Source organism: Artibeus jamaicensis, unplaced genomic scaffold (genome assembly GCF_021234435.1).
Source record: "Artibeus jamaicensis isolate MK-2021 breed Jamaican fruit bat unplaced genomic scaffold, CSHL_Jam_final contig_426, whole genome shotgun sequence".
Classification (NCBI taxonomy): Eukaryota; Metazoa; Chordata; class Mammalia; order Chiroptera; family Phyllostomidae; genus Artibeus; species Artibeus jamaicensis.
This window is the reverse complement of record NW_026521826.1, coordinates 9,831,676-9,854,696: the sequence shown is the minus strand read 5'-3', so window position 1 is coordinate 9,854,696 and position 23,021 is coordinate 9,831,676. Positions and strand designations below refer to the sequence as shown.

General features: G+C 41.5%; 1 protein-coding gene across 7 annotated transcripts in view; it reads right to left on the bottom strand.

The window, feature by feature from the left end:
* The window catches only part of BEND7 (BEN domain containing 7), an 89,637-nt gene that overhangs the window by 45,896 nt on the left and 20,720 nt on the right, over nucleotides 1–23,021 (bottom strand). For 6 of the 7 annotated variants that reach the window (XR_008391737.1, XR_005082241.2, XM_037143520.2 and 3 more), the window contains 3 exons: nucleotides 12,226–12,525; nucleotides 9,025–9,147; nucleotides 5,331–5,596 (listed from right to left, as the gene is read on the bottom strand). Coding sequence is in view for 5 of the 7 variants with exons in the window: in XM_037143520.2 (XP_036999415.2) it covers nucleotides 5,331–5,596; nucleotides 9,025–9,147; nucleotides 12,226–12,525 (689 nt within the window). In the remaining 2 variants the exon portion in view is untranslated. Of the gene's footprint in view, nucleotides 1–2,090; nucleotides 2,547–5,330; nucleotides 5,597–9,024; nucleotides 9,148–12,225; nucleotides 12,526–23,021 lie in introns of those variants that run through there. The other variant, XM_037143523.2, reaches the window with a different exon arrangement.

Sequence of the window (23,021 nt, the reverse complement as noted above, 5' to 3'; positions counted from 1 at the left end):
CCTAGGAATCAAGCAACCATGGTTCGATTCCCAGTCAGGGCACATGCCTGGGTTGCAGGTTAGTTCCCAGCAGGGGACACACAGGAGGCAACCATACATTGACATTTCTCTCCCTCTCTCCTTCCCTTCCCCTCTAAAGATAAATAAAATATTTTTAAAAATGATAAAATAAATTATTTAAGAATGACATAAAAGAAACATTGACAGAATTATCTGAAGTTGATAGAAGCACTGATAGAAGTTGATGAATATCCATAGATTTATCCTCTGATAACTTTTGTGTCATTTGGATTATTGGAAAATATTCATAGTCATTACAATATATAGAAAAATGTTTTTAAAAAGCATTTGAAAAAACCAATCCTAGTGGTTCACCAAAGCCAAAAATCAAGACAAACAAGAAGCAACAATTAAGAAACAGACCTAAGCCATGTATATCTGCCCTGAAAAACACAAACCAATGTACCCAACTAAGTAGGAAAAAAACAGTCACTGTAAAAATTTCACAGCTGTCTCGTCTGAGTACTAGTTGAGTTTGGGTTGTGTACTCATGAAGAAGGGGTGAAAATTTTATTTAAATCTAAAATTGGGTTTTGAGTTTCTGCCTTTATGTCTGTGTAATTTAGGTTTCAATTTTATTTAATGTGCTAATTAAAAATGGGTCAAATAATCCTACCCCAAAAGAGAACATTTCTGGCCATTCTTTCATTTTTTTAAAACCCACTATTTTGTTCAGGTCTATTTTTTTCATTTATATGTACACATAAGTTTACTTAACAAATGCTTATAGTCATCCCTATAAAGGTGCTTAGCCAGGTCTGCTAAGATTTAAAAAGAATCAATATTTATTGAGCACTTACAATTCACTAGCTACTATTCAAAGTACTTTACATAGCCTACTTTAACTCTTCCAGTGGCCAACCCTATAAGGTCAGCACTGTCACTATCCCCATTTTATGGAGAGAGAGCTGAGGAAGGTGAGGGTAGGTGCACTTGCTCAGGGTCATACAGCTGAGCTTCTGGCCCAGGCAGCCTGACTTCAGAGTCTGTACACCTAACCATTCAGTTCTGCTACCCAGAAACTTCTGAGAGCAAGCACAGCCACAGCCCCACCTTTCAGTTCTCTTCTGTGTAACAATCACCCCATAAACAGTTACTGAGTGTTGGGCATGTACAAGGACTGTGATAGGACAGTGCCCGAGTCTTGCGCTCAGAGAAGGACTCACTGCCAACCTGGGTTTGAGAACCAACTCCATCCTTCTGGCTGTGTGAACATGTGCCTTAAGCCTTTTATGCCATGGTTTCTTTATTTATAAAATGACAATAATAATCATGCCACAGAGTAAGCATGAAATGTGATAACTATTTAGCGAAGGATAGTAAACAAACATTACAGACCAGTATAGAAAGTTCTATAAGGAAGATCTTTTGAAATTATATTGGTGCTTTGGGGGAGGTGGTAACAAGAGTGAGAAAATGGGAGTTAAATTGAGAGGAGGGTTCTAAATTAAAGCCAAGTCCTAGACCCAAAGTTTCGTAAGTTTATTTTGTGTATTAAACTTAATGCAAATACATGTAACCTGTATTGAGTACCTTCTATGTGCAAGGCACTGCAACAGGAGTTTCCCACATTCTCTGTATTATCTAGTGTTTACAAGCCTCCGAGGTGTCGACGCTGCAGTTGGATGTGATGAGAGCTCACTGTTGTTTCTCCTTTAAGCACAGATAACCATTATCTGTGTGCTCCCTGCAACCACCTACAGTCCCAGGGTGCTTATGTTTGTGTTTGTGCATAGATGAACAAATCTGTATTTGGGTGACTTTAAAAGGCATAGCATAAAAAAGGTAATACCTTGTGAATTTTTAAGACTGTATACTATTTTTTTACATTTAAAAAAGGTAATAAAATACCCTGGCTGGTGTGGCTCAGTGGATTGAGTGCCAGCCCGTGAACCAAAGTGTTGCCAGTTCAATTCCCGGTCAGGGCACATGCCTGGGTTGTGGGCCAGGTCCCTGGTAGGGGTCACATGAGAGGCAACCACACATTGATGTTTCTCTCCCTCTCTTTTTCCCCGTCTTCCCCTCTCCATAAAAATAAATAAATAAAATATTTATTAACAAATAATTAAAACTGATTTTTTAAAAAGTTATAAAGCATAGATTTTATGTTATTTTTTTCATTGCTTCTACCTCTAATCTTTCTCCTGTGCTCCAAATATCTAATCAGCCTTCTGAGGATACTAAACCTACTTTTACTTCCCACCCAGAGTTGAAGGCTGCTTCTGTCCTTCCTTTCCCAATCTCAGTTGAAGAAGTCAGGACAATCTAGTGACCAACCTAGTTTTCCAAGTTAGAAATTTGGAGGTTCTTTCCTTCTGAGTCACCAAGTTCTCTGCACAGGTACCTCCCAAAGGTCTCTCATCTCTTCAGGCTCACTGCATGAGCACAGACCCTCCCAGCCTCTGGCTGACTGCATCTTCCTTTGGTTTGTGTGTCTCTGTTATCTTCTTCCATCTATCATCCACAACATTGTTCCTGTTTCCATTCTAAAACAAAGGTGTGATTATTTCTCTACTTGAAACTTGCAATGGTTCCATAGTGCCCACGAGGTAAAGGCCAAGGGCACTTGCAAGTCATTCCACAGCTTTCACCGACTCGCCCCGCCCTGCTTTCATATCATCATCTGCTACCAATGCCGGCCAGACAGCTGTTCTGGCAACATTGGAACGCTTGTCAATCATACAACTTTGGACCTAATCCTCCCAGTGTTGGGTACTGTTCAGAGTCCAGCTTCAATCACACAATTCCCATCTAATCTGTTTTATAAAAAATTCCTATAATATTATTATATATTTTGTTTTCTCCTCTGCACTTCCAGCAAAGTTTAAAGAGCTCATGGCTAAGTAATAAGGAGACTAAAAGGCACCTAAGTTTGGATGCCTTAGCACTGATGGTCCTGTCACCTACCGGAGTCAGTGTCCTCCACCAGAGACTTCACAGCCCAGTCTCATTAATGCCAATGCACCATCCATGGACAAAATGTCTTTGCCCAATGATGGGACACACTGGACAGTCCCCTAGCTGCAGTGAGTTTCCGTTGAAGAGATGAATGAAATAGCTTGTCAGTTGAATAATGTATGGATAATATCCACATATATATTTTGCTTTTCTTTGCAAGTATGTTACTCTTCCATCAAGGTAATAAGCACCTAACTGAGTTTTCATAAAAAGCAATTTCATTTTGGACAATTATGAATGTGCATTAATAAATTTAGTAGCTCTTGTTAGCAAAAAATAATCATGAATAAAAAGCAAATTATATTTATTTGGTATATAAATAAAATTATATTATTGATACTAGTAAAGATAAAAAATTCTATTTCACTAAAATACATAAGGCCTTTTATCAGCTATTTCTCAATTTATCTTTGGAGTACATCTGGAGCTTAAAAAATTAAAAAGAGAATAATTCAGTTATTAGCATTAGATCAACCCATTTAAGAGATGTTTTACACAACTCAAATGATCGCTCCTGATGCATCAATGCCTATCAAAAAAGAGTGCTAAGGAAAATGTTAAAGTATTAAGAAAATTGTTTAGGATTGAAAGTACTTTGTGTTATGGAGTAATTTCCCTCTGTTTCCAAACATGTGATCTACATGGGTTTCAAAGCCAGAGCCTCAGTTGCAATAACAATATAATTGAATCAAAGGTGCTGACTGGCCCAGGGTAAAACATTATCATCATTAATGATTTTTTAAAATTAAGCTTTAAGCCCTGGCTGGTGTAGCTCAGTGGATTGAGCACGGGCCTGCGAACCAAAAGATCGCAGTTTGATTTCCCGTCAGGGCACATGCCTGGGTTGCAGGCCAGTTCCCAGCAGGGGCCAGTTCCTAGCAGAAGATGCACCAGAAGCAACCACACACTGATATTTCTCTCCTTCTCTCCCTCCCTTCCCTTCTAAAGACAAATAAAATTTAAAAATATTTTTAAAGTATTTTTTAAAAAATTCTCTCTAAAAAAATTAAGCTTTAGTCTAGAACTTCTTAACAACTATAGCATATGTTCATAAATAAAAACTAAAACAGCCCTGGCTCAAGTAGCTCAGTGGATTGAATGTTGCCCTACAAACTGAAGTGTCGCCAGTTCAGTTCCCAGTCAGGACACATGCCTGGGTTTAGGGCCAACTTCCCAGCAGGAGGTGTGCAAGGCAACCACACACTGATGTTTCTCTCCCTCTTCCTCCCTTCCCCTCTCTCTAAAAATAAATAAATAAATACAATCTTAAAAAAAAACCAAAACCTAAAACAAAAAATCTTTGACACTAAGGATTAAATAAAAGTTCAAATGGTTTTCTGGTCTAAAAAAGTCACAAGATGATTATTTTTGTTGCCTCCCTTTCTTAAGGACCCGAAGTGGATACATGCTAGCAAACTGTCTTCCTGTGCAATGTGAAAGGGAGCACTTTATTAAAACAGCGATTTATTTCTTATTTAAAAGGTAGGGCCAAACTCCAATCCCCTATAGGCCTGTGGGAGTTCTCAGCAAGATTCTCATTCTGTGCAATTTGATAATAATAGATCACTCATTCTTATTTAAGAACTCTCCCAACTAGTTGGGGTTTACAACATCAAGGTGCTTAGATACTATAAAGAGAGTATGCAATTGCACATACAGCACACTATTAGCAAAATTAGTGCATGGTCATTGAATATAAAGTGGCAAGTCAGATGGATATTGCAGACATCATCCAACATCTTGGACTTGAAACAAAATTCTGGCTATGATATTAAAATAGAAAAATCTTTGCAGAGCATTAACCTATCATTACACAGAGTAAATGACATGACACTGCAGCCTAATTAGCAGTGTAGTTCACATCTATAAAAGAGAATTAGCATTACTGCTCCTTTTTTATTATTAGTTTATGTTTCCAGAAAGGTATGACTTTATCTGTAGGGTTCAGTTCATTTACGTTCCTTTACAAAGGATTTAATTATGTTCTTTTAGCTCACTATACTGAGGAAATTGAAAATGGCCACTTCAAAATTAAAAATGTTAGAGAAATTAGTGAGTAGATTACTTACACCATAACCTTTCTTCTTTCAGAGATACAGAATGGAAGCATGCTTAAATAAATAAGGCATAAGATTTTCAGAAGAGGAAATTCTAGGCAAGCAAATTATTCATTGTCTTCCTTTCTTATTTCCCACATGTACTCTGCAAGTTTTTCCAGTTTGCCTGGGCAGCATGAGTTAAGAGGAAAGTGTAGCAATATGATAAAATTCCTGACAGTTACATCACTTTAGCGTCAGAAAAAATCAACTTACATCTGAGGAAGGCGATTCCAGAACAATGCCAAATCCCAGGACGTGGTTCTCCGAGGCGGAGGTGTGCTCAGCCGCCTGGAGGGCGGGCTGCTCCAAGGCCACAGCTGTCTTCTTCTCAGTCTCTAACACACTGGGCTTCTGTTTCACAGTAAGAGGTTCAACAGTCTTAGGGGGCACTTTTTTCTTTTTATTTCTCTTGCGTGAAACAGCAGTTCGCTGGGAGCATATAAGGGAAATCGGGGGTTGTTGTCTGTTTTGGGTTCCAACTGTGAACAATAAACAAAAATATGGTACAGGCACCCGTGCCAATTTAGAAAAAACTTAGCACCCATCTATCTGCAGACTCCACAAGCTGAGACTGCCATGGGGCTCACTCAAGGACAAAGCATGCCAGAACAAAATAAAGCATGCTGGACCTGGCTTTACCAAATGTGGGCTCTGGAGCACCTTAAAGTTCTACCGGCAGAAAAACACCCAAGGGAGAACTCTGCTGTAGATGCTGGTGAATAATTGATTGTACTGCTACTGCTGGGTTCAGTGAAAGAAAAGGATGATGAGCTATGAGAAAGCACCTGAGCGTCATTTTACAAATCATGTGACATTTTTATATCAGTGAGAACTCTGAACTTAAATTGAGGTATAGATGTCCATGCTTTCGGGTAAGCCAGTTTCAGGAATATTCCAAATGCCATTTGGAGTTAAACTGATCAGTTAGTTGCTAGCACTGAAACTGACAAAGACTGGACGAAGACGATCATTTGGGTAAGACTGAGCAGCTGAGCAAATGAACCCGTCTGGAATGACCAGTGTGTGTGCACTAGGGAGCATGTGGGCAAGGCCTGCTAGTCACTTGTCAGGTCCAGTAACTCCTTCCTCACAAACCAGTACTGTCTGCACATCAACTGTCTCCGCAGCACTACACTGCTGGTTCAGACTAGGCTGCTTCTCTGCACCTCAGTTTTATGTGGCTGAAAAGTAGAAATAATATAGTTCTATACAAGTCGAGCAAATGAGTAATATCCAGAAAAGATGAAAAGCACTGAATAAGAACTAAGTACTAATACTGAAAATTTGCTTAAAGAAACAAGGATGGTAATTATAATTTTCACAGGTGCAGTCTGAAAAGTAGTATTTGTTAATATTTACGAATGCTCTCATGGAAAGTTTAATAGGAAAATATGGCCTTGTTACTTAAATTTTCATGTGTTGATATGGCTTACTAAATGTGACCACAGGGTATGCTTGCCTTTTTACAGTCACATACCTATAAATATGTTAAATGAAAATTGAAGATCTTTAACTGCAAATAAATGTAGATTGCAAATAAAGAACAGTCATACTCTAAACCTGGTATTTTCATCTCCAGGCTGAGAGAAATTTATAACCAAGTGTTAGAAATGAACTATTGTACTTGCACTGCATGTAAACTGAAGCGTTTTTCATCACCAGTACAGGAATTCCCTGAGCTCACTGGGTTCTGAGTTCACCTGGCTGTACACTGGAATCACCCTGGAGCTTAAAAAAAGCTTCAGCACTTCAGCCTCACCCCGGACTAATTGAAATGGAATTCCATCCAGGGTTGGTGCCCAGGCACTGAGATTTTTCTAAAGCTCCTCAAGTGCTGGAGTGCAGAGCTTTTCTCTGTTCTCTCCAAAATTTCACCCAAGGCAACAAAGTATCTTTTTTGAGTATCCCCAAAGTCCAGCGGACAGCTGAAGCAACTGTCAAGTGTAGAACACACAATTCTCCAAGCCTCACTATTCTAAATTACAAGTGAAAATGTTTTTGGTTTCAAAAATACAAGGGACTGAGTTTTCTTCTCCTTTTGCAAGTCTAGACATAGCTAAAGTTTCTTGCATCCAGATCTTATCGCTCGATCCTACTTCTTGTCTTCTTAAAAATAAAACTTTCTAAATATATATATAAACTGAATTGAACCTTAAAGGCAATAAACCCTAACCACACAACAAATTCTTAAGTTAAAGAAGAGTAATTTATTCAGTTGATCCTTTCTGCCCTTCTATACACCATTGGACTCACTACTGCCCTAATCTGCAAAGGTTCAGAAAAGAAAACATTGCAACAAAGTGGCATTTACTTAAAAGTTTCTAAAACCACTTTTATAGTTGCCATTTCAGTGGTAAGGAGCTTAAGTAACAAAATAAATCATTACAATTGCCTATGCATATTTTCTTAGGTGCTAACAAATTTTTCCTCTGAAAACAGAATCTGTACACAGGGAAGTAACTTTTCTTTCTGAGTTCCTTATTTAGGAGATGTGAGCCTTTCCAGCTGGGTTAGTAAGAACACAGGTCATCATGGTGGAACAAGGTGAGGTAAATGCTTACTGACCTGACCAAAATGCTTTTCCCCCTTGCAGTCAAACCAAATTCAGCACGTAAAATTAGATGCTGCCCTTCAGAGAGCCTTTTGTTCACCTTACTTTCTTTCATGTGATCTTGGGCGACTGAGATGTCTTAAGTATTTAACTTCTTAGTATCAAAAGCACATGACTCATATTAAAATTTTACTAGAAGTCACCAAAAGGCATCACGTATAATTTCCGAACACTGACCTTTGTGAATGCCTTTACAAGGGGAGGGAGGAAATGCTCGTCATATAGGCTGGTGCTGCTTCAGGCCAGGGTCCAGAAGCAGTTTTCTCTGACAAGAGGGAAGGCTTAATAAAACGACTGCTTATTTTCTGTACCTGTAACAAGAAAGTTCTTTTCCCCCTCTAACTTTGAGGATTAGAGCCGATATCATGAAGACCTAGACTTCCAGATTTCTAGGAAATGCCCAGTGGTTTTTAGGACAACACCTACAAAATAGCTTACGCTCGTGTCATGCTTTACAGAGCTCATTTACTACTTCATTCTCTTTTGAAAACAACCCTGAGAGTGAGACAGTAATACTCCAGTAAGAGGAGAAATCTGAGGCTCAGAGAAGTCGCTCAGGTAGAGGAGGAAAAACTGAACTCCGACCCCAAACTGCAAATTTACTGCTCTTCTTTCTTCATCTTGTCTAACAGGAGTGAGGACAAAGAAAAAGGTGTCATGTAAACAAAGATGACAAGACATGTCTTTGAGCTTCTCTGTCCTGAATGCTAGGGAGAAAGGTCACCAGCAGAGAGTGAGGGCCAGCACCTCTTGTCAGTTTACGCTCTTCAGCACTGGAGCCCAGGCTTCCTAAAGGGCCCGTCCACACCCTCGTAGCCTCCCTACTGCCACGCGGCCCGATGGGGACTCGAGCAGGAGTGGCGCTGTCCAGCTGCAGGCAGCCCCAAACTGAGCGTCAGCGATGAGGCAGCCTCATTTTCTTTCCTGATCGGAATGGAACCTCTTTGTCAATTCACATCCAGGCAATGAGCTGAAGAACTTGGCCAACCTGCCTGTTTAACTGTCTCAAAATACAATGAACTGATATTTGTAAGGTGTTAGCAGATCAGGGGGTAAGATATACAGGGCACATGTACCTAAGTAGAGTAGTAGTAGTATTAACAATAAAAAACTCGATAGATTTCCTAAAGGGAAAATGGGTTGAAGAAAAAGCTGAGAAAACAGACCCTTGAAAAATCACAGCAAGACAGCACAGAGGGAAGAACTCCACAATAAAAGCCCTCTAAACATCCCAGCTCTAGATGTCAGATATGCATTAAGAATCAGAGGGCGCGATCTGAGGTGTAATCTTTGTACCTGCTTGAATTTGCATTAATTTCCGCATGGTCTTGAGTTCTTGGAGAATGGCCTGCAATGTCGACTGGCAGTTACAGGTACAGCAGTTTGATCCAGCTGACGAATTCAACACTGGAAGTTCTCCTAAGCATGAAAGAAAAGAATGACATACTCCAAATAACACCAAAATTATAAAGAGGAAAAAAAGATACCATGACAGGACTCGAAGCTGGTGCAATTATTATGAGACTGTGCCTACGGAAAATGTACCCAATATTCTTCACATCTTGAATCTGGGCATCTGACTTTATCTAATTATCTAGGTTTCTGTGTTTATTATGAGGTGTGTGTATTTCATGGGGTGGTGGAGCCTGCAAGAAAGTCCCCAAACAATGCACTGCCACGGCAGGCCTTCCTTTTGTCACGCCAGTTCATCTCGGATAACAATAGCTTAAAAATCCACTGGAAATACGCTCACGTTATTTTGCACAAAAAAAAAAAAACTAGATCTGAGAACAGCCTTACAAAAAACTGGCAACTGCATGTGTTATAAGAGTTCATATTAGGAATTAAATGGGTCTAAGTATGAAAAATAGTCTTAGTATTAAGCATGTTATCTCAAAAATTAAGAACTGTCAACCCACTAAAACTTTTAGGGTGCTCTCTGGGTGCAGGGTGGGGAAGAGTGGGGAGACAGGGTATGTATGGGAGGATACAGCTGATCTTGATGGGTCAGAAGGTGTTGATGCGCTGGCTTTTCTCCAACTTAATAAAGCAATCAGCCTATATCTTTTTTCCATTCCCAATTCTTATAGTTCCATCATTTTAGTCTCTTTTTCACTGTTTCAATCCAACATATTTTCCTTAAAATAAGTATCCTGTTCTTTTTCCCTTATAAGCATACAAACATCTCCCTACCGTCCTTAGAATAAAAGGGAATACTTGGAAAACCACGCTTTCCCGGCGCCCCCGCTAGCATCGGCACCCAACCCCACTCCCATAAAGTGAGTCACTGCCACCACTTAGGTTTTTTCATAGGTGGAAGAGGTAAGGTAAGGTTTTGGTCCAGTCACATCTTCTATTTTACATTGTATATAATCTAAATCCTATAATATTCATTAGTTGTGGATGCTATAGAAAAATTCACCACAGCAAAACTATGGAATACTTAGATAACAGTGTTTGGGGGAGCATAATTATTTACATTCAAAATTGTAGCAAACTGAGGTGTTATAACACCTAAAAGTTGCAAATAATTTCAGTGACATACCAGTCAGTTATATATGATAAATTTCTTTTGAAAAGATGAAACAAACACAAAAAAGATCTATTTTCAAATGAATACCAAGGAATTTATGTTAGTAGCTTTCAACACAACATTTTCCTACAAAGTAAATGCACCTTCCTTGTTGTGTACTGGGAAAGAGAACTCTGTCCACCCAGAACTCCCTGATGTGGGGCTGACCAACGCTACCCACACCTGAGGACAGCTTATTTCTCTTTGAGCCTCTTTCATGGCCAAAGAATCAGGGGGCCCTTGTAGACTATTCCTGATCTCTATTCTAAGTACTGTCTTTATTCTTTCTAATAGAGGATAAAACCAACTCCTTTTGGTTTGTTATAAATCATTTTCTAATTTGAAAGAGAACTGACTTTTTATTTTTATGAAGGAGTCTTTCAAGAGCCATCTCCCTGTAAGCTGGAAGCAGGCCAACCTATGAATCTGATGTTGACTTATGCGGCAGAGAAAGAGAAGACACTGGTACTCCTCCTCGGGTCCCTCGGGTCTCATCAGCAGTGTCCCAGGATGGCTTTTCATGCATCTGAACTGGTTACTGCAAATTGTGTTTAAAAAAATAATAATCAAACCAATTCTCTCAATCTTGAAGGATAACACATGGGAAAAATCCTTTACTTTTCAAGGAAACTGGAAATGAATTTTTACTTTTTTCTTGTGGGAACTATATAGGTATGCACATCTATACATCATTCATAGGACAAGGAACATCCAATGTCACTGGAGGAAACTTAACATGACTGGAAAAAAATCATCCATTTTTCCCGTAAGCTTTGGGAAAAAAAAGTCCCATTTGATTTTTTTTCTAAACAATTAGAAGTTTCAATTAAGGAAATTTTATGCTAAAGAAATACATTTCTACCCTAATGAAGCAAGTTATAAAACATGGATGGTTTGGTTCAGTAGCTGGGATGTGGGGTTAAAACAGGGACTGGGGTGCTAGGTTATCAGTCCCTCCTTTTAACTACGACTCTTCTGATGATGAAGAAAAGCAACAGTGTAAGTGAGAGGATGTATCAATAATACACCACACAACCAGGAATCTTCTTTTAATGACAAAGGGGAGGGCGCTCTTTCTGCCCCAGGGGGTTCAGTCTTTTGTGACAAAATCTGCACCTCAGCTTAGGGCAGCTACAACTTCTTAAAGGACTACAATCTCAAGGAAATCATCAGTTCTACTATAGAACCCCAGTCTTTCCTGATTCTCAAGTCTGATATTTTATATTCTGCAACTTTTTCCTCTATGTCTTTCTTACCTGTCTCTTAAAATAACTCAACTAAGGCAGGCGTTAAGGTAGGGTTTAACAAACAGCGTTAGTGTCATTTTCTTATATCATTGATGAGAAAAGTCAATTCGCGACCAAGGGCACTGTCTGGACTTGGCATGTCTCCCCATGTCTGTCTGGGTTTCCTCCCATATCCCAATGATGTGCACCTGAAGTCCACCGCAGTGTCGCCGTCGTCCCAGTCTGAGTGAGTGTGGGCGTGAGTGGCCCTGGGACGGAAGGGCATCCTGTCCAGGGTGGGTGCACACCTTGCACCCTGAGCTGTTGGGAGGGGCTCTGGACACCCACGATCCTGAACTGGAATCAGTGAGTTGGAAAAGAATTCTCTTACTTATTTTTATTCACCTTTCTTAAATATATAGATAGCTCACATTTACTTCAATGTGTAATATTATAAGTGTTTTGGGTCTTTATTTAGGAGTTTGGTGATGATTCTGTGACCAGAAATAGGCTGCAGGAACAACTGGTCTGTGATAAAATTGGTTTCATTATATATCATTTTGTTTGAAGCCACAGTTTCCAAAGACCTACCTGACAACATTAAGTGAGGACTTACTAAACACAGTGAGCATTTAGGAATAAAACAACATTCAGACAACCCCCCAAAAGAGCATTCTAAATGCCTGATAACGACCATACCGTTGGAGCTCCCAGCAGTGTGGGACTGACTCTGGAAGGTTCTAGCGCGGGGGCCAGACTGCCCTGAGAACTGCCCGCTCTGGGCTGGGAGCTCATTCCAGGCACCCCGAGAAGAAGGGTGGAGGGTCTGTGGGGCCTCAGCAGAGTTCAAACGCTGGGGCCAGACGGAGTCCAAATCCTGGGGTTCTTCTTTTAACTTTTCGCCTTCCTTGCCAACACGCTGATAGATCCTCCCAGTGCTATCATTCAGTAACCTTCTCATTCCTGTGATTTGTTTTTTAATTTCCATGCTTTCACCTCCTAATGGGAACAAGGCCAAAGAGAGCACTGTAAATTAGCAAAAGAAAAAACAATACACTGCCAAAAGATACCACCACCCCTTCTCTGGAAATGGCAAAGATCACTGATTCCAGTTGCAAGTTTCTAGATACTAAGCAGTCCCTAAAAACTAAAGGCAAGGAAACTGGCTATGGTCTAAAGAAACCTATTATATTCCTGGTGCATCTCAGCTTAATTTCTTTCTGGCCAAACTCTTTTATGAAAAAAAAAAAAGGTTTTCTGAGTGAGTTTCATCTGGGACATACTTTAAATTCCCTCCTTGGGAGTGCTTTCTGGGTGAAGGTGTCATAAGAAAACAGGCTGAGGCAGAAGATGGAGGATGGGGCGCCAAGACTGAAACCCCCACTTGGAGCTGCTCCAGCTGACAGCTGCAACAGTGAAGCCTGCAGGGCAGCTCACCCACCTGCTCCAGTCGGGTGCAGATAGCAGGAAGAACGGGTGGGGTGGCACTGGCTGGCATGCAGAGCTTTTTGAGGACTAGCAGTACACTCCAGTACGACACAGTTGGTGTAGGCATCACCGTCAGAGAGGATGGGGCACAGAAACATCAGGGCAAGGGAGGAAGGTCTTGTCTTTCTCAGACCAGCTCACAAGGGAGGTGCCCCTGGGATTGTGACTCAGCCCAGTGGCATCCAGGGGTTCCTGGCTGCACAGGCACCAGAAAGGGAAGTGTGGCCTCCCACCACCACCCTGCCCCAGCTCCATCCTCCTGACTGCCTCACCCTGGCCCTGTCTGGACCAAACTCACCGCCACTTCCACTTGGTAACTATGTGCAAAAGCAAACAGGTTATTTCAAAGACCACCTCACCTATGCATCAAGTTTTTAAAAAATAGTGGTAAAAATCACATCATATAAAATTTAGCATCTTAACTATTTTTGAGTACACAGTTAAGTAATGGCATATATTCACATTGTTGTTCAACTCCAGAAGTTTTACATTGACTTTTTTCTTTAAGATTCTTCTTCTCAGGGGATTTTTTTGAACTAAGGTAACTCCCTACTGCACTGGGGGTACTTAATAAATATTACCTAAAGATGACTATCAAGTTATACAAATATAAAATATTTTCTAGCAATAAGACCAATAAAAGATGCCAATATCTGTTAGGAGCTATTTCAGACATAACATCTTCTTAAACTGTGTATCAGCCAGTATCTTCGTGAAGGTTAAGAAAAGTGGATTTTCCCCCTCTAATATGGGTGTTAAAATAAAAGTATTATGCTAAGATATGTATACATACTCATGCAATCATTCTATTAAATGCTTAAAATTTAAACTATGAGAAAAAACAAAAGCCCCACAGCATGGGGCTTTCTTATCTATTAAGAAAAACAGCCCCTGCAAATAAATCCAGCATGTTTAACATGATGATGTTTCAATGCACTTGGCATCATCATGTCAGCCAGATTTCTCCATAGAACTGGTAACTGCACAACAAATTTGACAGATTTCCAAATTTACAATACTGTTATGTGTTGCTATATGCTTGAGAGGAGAAATATTTTAATTTGTAATAGAACCATTATTACATCAAGCACCTATGAAAATTATAATATAGAAACAATAAATCATACTCTAGATTCTAAGAGAATGACCAAGCACAATTTCAATGATGCAGCCAGGAGAATTTACAACCTCCCCAAGATGGCTAGAACAGGGTGTGTCTGAGGGAGCTGCCAAAGGAATTCTGGAAGATAAAGCTACAGGCGATGTGGTGCTAGTTTCAGCACCAAATGCATACTTTCCTGGCTAGTTAACAGCACAGTTTGGGCAAGAAAAAGCTTCTTTCCTTTAGAGATCTTGTCCTCAATCTCTATCATGGAAGTTGTGCACCCATCAAAGGCTGTGGCACACCCATCTGTGCTGGCAAGGGCTGGTGGCTGCCCCTCCCTCCTGGCTCCCTGGCAAGAGCTGCACCACAAGGCCACACTCTGCTGGCTGAGTCAGTGCCATGGTGCTTCTCCACAGGAACCCAGGCACATCTCAGCAAGAGGGATACTCTCTTTTCAGAGGCTCCATCTCTGCCCTGGAGACTGATGCCATGATGAAGCGCTGCCTTTGGGGGCAGGGAGGAGAAGGTCCCAGGGATTCCGGACCTTTCTAAGTGCAAATCTGCTTTGTCAGGACCTTAGTTCCCTAGTGCCAGAAATTATATCTCTGAAAATCACAGGACTGAAAATACAACTTGAATTTTGCATGCTTTGTACTTTCATGTGGAAGACCAGAATCCTGGGCTGCAGGTTGAGTGCAGGAAAGAAGGGGAAAGTGGAATGGGAAATTCTGGTTGCCAGTTGCCCATGTAATGTTTAAAAATATTTCTTCTAAAGATGAAAAAATGAAGGCTATGCTAAGTGAAATGATAGAAAATGTACGGGGAATGAATAGTGATGGGAAGAAAACTGGGACTCAAATCAATGGAGTGGACCAGAAGGAAGAAAGAAACAACCAAACAGAAAAGAAGAAACAAGAATTCAAAAAACTGAGGAGAGGCTTAGGAATCTCCAGGACATCTTCAAATGTTCCAACATCCAAATTATAGGGGTACCAGAAGGGTGGGAGGAACAGCAACAAGTGGAAAATTTATTTGAACAAATAATAAAGGAGAACTTCCCCAATCTGGAAAAGGAAATAGACTTCCAGGAAGTCCAGGAAGCTCAGAGAGTCCCAAAGAAGGTGGACCCAAGGAGGAACACACCAAGGCACATCATAATCACATTAGCCAAGATTTAAATGAAGGAGAGAATTCTAGAAGCAGCAAGAGATAAGGGGACAGTCACCTACAAAGGAATTCCCATCAGACTGTCAGCAGATTTCTCAAAAGAGACCTTGTAGGCAAGAAGGGGCTGGAAAGAAGTATTCCAAGTCATGAAAGACAAAGACCTACATCCAAGATTGCTCTATCCAGCAAAGCTTTCAATTAAAATGGAAGGGCAGATAAAGTACCTCTCAGATAAGGTCAAGTTCAAGAAGTTCATCATCATCAAGCCCTTATTATATGAAATGTTAAAGGAACTTACCTAAGGAAAAAAAATATGAACAGTGAAAGAACAGCAAACTCACAGTTATTAATGACCACATCTAAAACAAAAACAAAAACAAACTAAGCAGACATCTGAAACAGGAGCAGAGCCATAGAAATGGAGATCACATGGAAGGTTAGCAACAGGGGAGTAGGGGGAGGAGAAGGGGGGAAAAGGTACAGAGAATAAGTAGCATAAATGGCGGGGAGAAAATAGACAGGGGGAGGGCAAGAGTACTGTGGGAAATGTAGAAGCTAAAGAACTTATGACACATGGACATGAACTAAAGGGGGGAATGTGTGTGGGAGAGGGTGTGCAGGGTGGAGGGGAATGAAGGGGGGAAATGGGATAACTGTAATGGCATAATCAATAAAATATATTAAAAAAAGAACACTAGTTTTGAAAAAAGGTTTTGAATGGAGATATTTTACACTTCAACGATACTATAAAAATCATTTTGTCGGTCAATAAATAAAAATTAAAAATTGTAAAAAAGACAACAACCCCAAAGTCAAAACAAAATCCAAACAACAAATGGGGACCTGAGGGACCACGGAGGGGGAAGGAGTGCTGTGGGGAAAGACAGCAGAGGCCAGGGCACACTTGGCCGCACTCAGCAGAGAGCCTGCAGCCCATTTGACCACAGGGACACTTCGAAGGACAGAAAACAGAGAACTGCAGCAGCCAGTGAGAGGAAAGTGAAGGGACTGTAGGGAAAGGCGAAGGAGGGCTGACTGAGGGGACAGCTTCTCGGAGGAGACAGGCTGGGCGACCCTATAGAACAATGGGATGTGTATGAATGAATGGTCTCTGGGGTAACTGAATTGTCCTCCCTTGAGCCAAAGAAGCAGGGAGCCACCCTGAAAATATCGCTTGTGGGGACAGGTACTAGAACCCAATGACACATACAGGTCATGATGGGCTCTGGCAGAGTGAGGGGAAGTGAGTCCTTGCATATTTTTGACAGATGGAGTAGAGGGTCAGCAAGGAGACCTGAAGACTAAAAGTAGGGAAGACAAAAATGCTGAGTCAGCACACTTCGCCTGGGATGGAGTGGGTGCTATCCACAGGTGAGTAGGTGAGCCTGCGGAAGTTCAGCCCCCACAAACTGGTGTGGGGCATGGACAGGCCTGGTGGGTATTCCTGACACTCGGATTCACTTCTTAAATGTGCTAAGTTATTTGATATGAGGCAAGTCACCTCTTCTTCTCAGACTTCAGACCAGACAAACCTGTGCTCTGCACTGAGGGGTGCGCAGCAGCCACAGGGGAGGGAGGTGGGACCTGATGCCTCTGAAAGTCACATGTCCTCTTCAAAAAAAGTGGGCTTATTCTGTCTTCACTATGGAGTCCAAGGTGTGTGTTTTTAACATATTTTATTGATTATGCCATTACAGTTATCCCATTTCCCCCCTTCATTCCCCTCCACCCTGCACACCCTCTCCCACCCATATTCCCCCCTTTAGTTCATGTTTAGCTTCTACATTTCCCACACTACTCTTGCCCTCTCCCTATTTTCTCCCTGCCATTTATGCTTATTCTCTGTACCTTTTCCCCCCTTCTCCTCCCCCTACTCCCCTGTTGCTAACCTTCCATGTGATCTCCATTTCTGTGGCTCTGCTCCTGTTTCAGATGTCTGCTTAGTTTGTTTTTGTTTTAGATGTGGTCGTTAATAACTGTGAGTTTGCTGTCCTTTCACTGTTCATATTTTTTATCTTTTTTTTTCTTAGGTAAGTTCCTTTAACATTTCATATAATAAGGGCTTGGTGATGATGAACTCCTTGAACTTGACCTTATCTGAGAGGCACTTTATCTGCCCTTCCATTCTAAATGAAAGCTTCACTGGATAGAGCAATCTTGGATGTAGGTCCTTGCATTTCATGACTTGGAATACTTCTTTCCAGCCCCTTCTTGTCTACAAGGTCTCTTTTGAGAAATCAGCTGACAGTCTGATGGGAACTCCTTTGTAGGTATCTGTCTCCTTTTCTCTTGCTGCTTTTAAGATTCTCCCCTTATCTTTAATCTTGGGTAATGTTATTATGATGTGCCTTGGTGTGTTTTCTCCTTTGGTCCAACTTCTTTGGGGACCTCTGAGCTTCCTGGACTTCCTGAAAGTCTTTTTCCTTAGCCAGATTGGGGAAGCTCTCCTTCAGTATTTGTTCAGATAACTTTTCCACTTGTTGCTCTTCCTCTTCCCCTCCTGGTACCCTTATAATTTGGATGTTGAAATGTTTAAAGATGTCCTGGAGGTTCCTAAGCCTCTCCTCAGTTTTTTGAATTCTTGTTTCTTCATTCTTTTCTGTTTGGTTGTTTCTTTCTTCCTTCTGGTCTACTCCTTTGATTTGAGTCCCAGTTTTCTTTCTATCACTATTGCTTCCCTATGCATTTTCATTTCTCTTAGTGTAGCCTTCATTTTTTCATCTAATTTGTGACTAAAATCAACCAGTTCTGTGAGCATCCTGATCAGCAGTGTTTTGAACAGTGTATCTGATAGGGTAGCTATCTCTTGGTCACTTAAAAGTACTGTCTCTTAGGCTTTGATTTGTTCTGCTGTTTGAGCCATTTTTGGTCTGGTTGCACCTGTTACATACAAGGGGTGGAGCCTTAGGTGTTCACCAGGGCGGGGCAAACCACATCACTGGGCTGTGATGCTGTATGTGGGGGAGGGGTCAGAGAGGGAACAATGGTGCTTGTTCTGCTCTCTCTCGGATTTCAGTCCTCTCTGCTGCTTCCAAAAAGCAAATTTGGCCCTTCTGGTGCTGGTTCCCGGGTGGGTGGGCTAATGTACATTCTACGACCCTGTGGGTCTCTCCAACAAACTCTCCTGTGAGGCTGGGAGTCTCTCCTGGCACCTTTTCAATTGGTGCTTTTCAGCTTTATTTCCCATCGCTGGGGTCCTGGGTTGCATGGTCTATCTCACTGCCCGTTTTTGCCTATTTATCTGTGTATGAATGTGTGACCAAGGTCAGCCAACCACCTTGCATGCTCTGCTTGTTTCCTCCCCACACCTGGGGTCTGCAGGCGCTCCTGGGTCTGGCAGCCACCGCCTTTTTCTGTTGCGACCCCTCTCCTATGGCCACCAACTCCGCCCCTCTTATGGGTCTGGATGAATGGTTGTTGGACTTCCATACAGTTCAATTTTCTGTCTGTTTTGGTTGCGTTTTTGTTTCTAAATCCCTGTTTTTCTTAATTTTGGTTGTGCAAGGAGGCACAGTATTTCTAACTACACCTCCATCTTGGTCAGAAATCTGTGTGTTTGTTTTTTAATAGAGGGAGCCCATGTTCTTTGACTTTAAAAAAATGGTGCAAAGTATAAAAGAGATTGAGATTTGAAGCATTAGTTACCCTCTGTCTTTCCAGTTCTAATTAGTCAGTGTCTTCTCTTCAGATAAATGCCAGGAAGAGGAAGCTCTTAGGGGCAATGGGCTATCTAAAGAAGCTTGATTACATAGGGAAATGTGTGCACATTCTGATTTCTTTCCAAACTTCTCTATGTCTTCACTTAAACTCAACCCCAAGAGGCAAAGTCTTTTTAGACAAAACAAACAAAAAGAAATCTTACTAAAATGGATCTATGCTATGTGGCTCCCTCCAGGTAAAACAACCTTAACTGTTTAGTAACTACACTCCTTGGACAAGGTCAAAAAAATACAGCAGGCTGAATTCTCCCTTCACTGAACTTCAAGACTTGACCAGATCACTTTCCTTCACACAAAGAATTTACATAATACACACGGGGTCTTGCAACAGGTAAGTCATCACCCAGGATCTCCCGTCACTTGGCCAGGAGAGAAGAATGGGCATACAGAACATGACTGATTCCCGGAACATGTTCCCAGAACATGGTCTGGAATTATAGAAGAAAAAGACAGCAATGTACAAACAGCGACAAGTTGTACATGAAGATCATACATCCGTCTATGTATGTCTTCTTATGAAGGCTCATGAATAACAAATGAATTGTTGCTGATGTACAGCAGATATTAAATAAACCTTTCTTGAATTAATGAAAGAAATAGCTGATCAGACCAAATGAGCCCAGTAAAATTAAATGTAACACTAAGGTTATAAACCAACAATATCTTAATAGAATGAAGTAAAAAAGTACCAGAAATAAATATTTCAACATACAATTATCAAGTGCCTTCTGATTTCTAGTCAAGATGGAGGTGCACGTAGACACACTTCACCTCCTTGAACAACCATAAGAAAGATCACAACTAACTTCAAAACAAAAACACCCAGAATTGCCAGAAAATCAAACTTTACGGAAGTCCGACAACCAAGGATTTAAAGAAGCCATATTCATCCAGATGGAAAGAAGGGGTGAAGATGGGGAGCTGGGACAGAGAGGACAGTGTTTTGGTGGTGGTGAGGTGGCAGTGGCTGGAGGAATGGGTAGTCCCACATTCACGTGATAGATAAAAGTCAGGAGGGATACCTGGGGAGTGAGCGATCCAGCCCCAGGACAGACTGTGCAGCCTGAGTTCCAGTGCCAGGAAGATAAAGCCTCATAACTTTGGCTGTAAAAACCAGTGCAGGTTGGAGTAGTGGAAGAAATCGCTGATCTCCCAGGAGAGTCTATTTAAAGGGCCTGCGTGGTCCTAGAATGTATGCAAACCCACCCACTCTGGGATCCAACACCAGGGCAACAGCCAGAGGGGTGCCAGTCACATACGGAAAGTGGGTGAAGTGTCTGGAAATGGGGCGACTGCCAGGCAAGCCTCTAGCAGACAGGCAGCAGCACTGTCTCCTCTCTGACCTCTCCCCCAATAGAGTGCCATAAAGCACTGAAGCCCCACACTGGCAATTACCTAAGGCTCCGCCCTGTACAACTTAATAGGTTCGCTAAAACAGGGAGTCAAAGCAGCTCTACCTAATACACAGAAACAGGGAGGCTGCCAAATTGAGGAACAAAGCAATATGGCCCAAATGAAAGAACAGAACAAAATCCCAGAAAAAGATCTAAATGATATGGAGATAGCCAACCTATCAAATACAGAGATCAAAACACTGGTGATCAGGATGCTCAGAGAACTCATTAAGTACGGCAAAAGCACGAGGGAAGAAATTAAGGCTACACTAAGAGAAATAAAGAAAAATCCACAGGGAACCAACAGTGAAGGGAAGGAAGCTGGGGTTCAAATCAATGATTGGGAACATAATGAAGAAATACACAGTCAACCAGAAAAGAATGAAGAAACAAGAATTTTTAAAAATCAGGAGAGAGTGAGAAGTCTCTGGGACATCTCCAAAAGTGCCAACATCTCAATCAGAGGGATGCCAGAAGGAAAAGAGGAAGAGCAAGAAACTGAGAACTATTTGAAAAAGTAATTAAAGAAAACTTCCCTAATTTGGCAAAGGAAATAGACATACAAGTCCAGGAAGCACAGAGTTGGACCCAAAGATGGCTGCCCCAAGACACAGCATAATCAAAATGCCAAAGGTTAAAAACAAAGAATCTTAAAAGCAGCAAGAGAAAAGAATTACCTCCAAAGGAGTTCCCATCAGACTGTCAGCTGATTTATCAAAAGGAACCTTACAGGCTAGAAGGGGCTGGAAAGAAGTATTCAAAGTGATGAAAAGCAAGGACCTACAACCTAGATTACTCTATCCAGCAAAGCTTTCATTTAGAATTGAAGGGCAGATAAAAGTGGTTCCCAGACAAGGTAAAGGAGTTCATCAACACCAAACCCTTATTATATGAAATGTTAAAGGGACTTATTTAAGAAGATCAAAACTATGAACATTAAGATGACAACAAACTCACAAAAACTATCAACATCTGAATCTAAAAAACAGAAACAAACCAAGCAAACAACTCGAACAGAAACAGAATCATAAATACGGAGATCATTCATAGGGTTATCAGTGGGGGGTGGGGAATGGGGAGAACGAGGGAAAAGATACAGGGAATAAGAAGCATAAATGGTAGGTACAAAATAGATGAGGGTGGTGCTAAGAATAGTATAGGAAGTGGAGAAGCCGAAGAACTTACATGCATGACCCATGAACATGAATAAGGGGGGGGACTACTGGAGGTAAGGGAGGGATCAGGCAGAGGGGGGCAGACAGGGAAAAACTGGGACAACTATAATAGCATAATCAATAAAATGTACTTTAAAAAAAGTGCCTCCTAGGCCCCAGAGACATAAAGATCATCTGGTCCAAATTAAAAGGCACCCCCCTCCAAATCTCTCAACACCTTTTACCCAAATCCCTTTGTATTAATTCTGAAAAAGTCCTGATTTTTCCCAGTCTAGTAATCCTTACCTCTTTTAACTGGTGCCCCGGAACTCCAGTGAGCAAACTGCACTACTAACTGCAGATGACCCTGCTTCCTTGCTAGAGCGAACGGACCTTCCCTGAGCAGGCTGCCCTCCCCAGCAGCCCCCTGCATGAAAGTTATTCACCTCTTATTCCCACGGGGCTGGCAAGGGTGGCTCCTTAAAATGTCATTCTTTCCACCCCAGGAAGCTCACAGTTGTCTAAGTTGATGCCACGAAGCTGGACCACCTCCCACCCTTCTTCCTGAACAGCAGTTCTGCATGCTGGGAATTTAAGATTCCTAAGGGGAAGTGGCAGGTGATGAAGTTGAAACTTACAGGCAGGTCATCCCATTAAGGGCCTTATCTGCCAGGCTAAGGAAGAGTAATTTCACCCTGGAGATACTGTGTTATTACTCTGGGTAATTTCAAATTCATTATCTCTTTTAATATAAGAATAGTAAATAATCACATCTATTCTTTAGAATAACAATTCTGGCAAAACTATGGTGAAAATGGTGTGGGAAAGAAAACCAGTTTAAGTCTATGAGAAGGATGGTGTGCATCAGGATTTGGAGGGTGGGACTGGAGAGAGAAACTCTTAAGACATTTCATCACACAGACCTGGTGATTAACTGTATGTGGGGGTAGGGGTGGCGCGGTGAAGAAGAATCTATTCAAGCTAACTCTAAGGTTTCTAGCTTGGGTAACTGATATGAATACCAGTCAGAAAATTAGGGGAAAAGGTTGCAGGGGAGTGGGGATATGCTGAGCCTAGTTTTGACAAAGAAAATTTAGAAGAGAAGCAGGCAGTCAAAAAAAAAAATGGCTGTGAGGTGCGTACAGCTGACGATGAGGCAGTACTCCAGAACCATCCTGTCAGTAGTGGTTGCTACCACGACACCAGCAGTAGCTGGTCTCTGGCGAGGCCCTGGGGCTCATTAACAATTCAGTGGGTGAAGAGACACCTCATGTGGAGATAGATACCAGCTTTCCTATTAATCCAATAGGTAGAGAGCTTAAAACCCCTACTTCAACATTAAAAAAGCTGTGACCTTATTTGTTTCCAGGCTGATAAAGAGAGTCAAACGACCACCCCTCCTCCCAGACATCCTCTCTGTGACAAGCAGCAATCACCACAGTCAGGATGGAGTCATCTCCATCTCCTT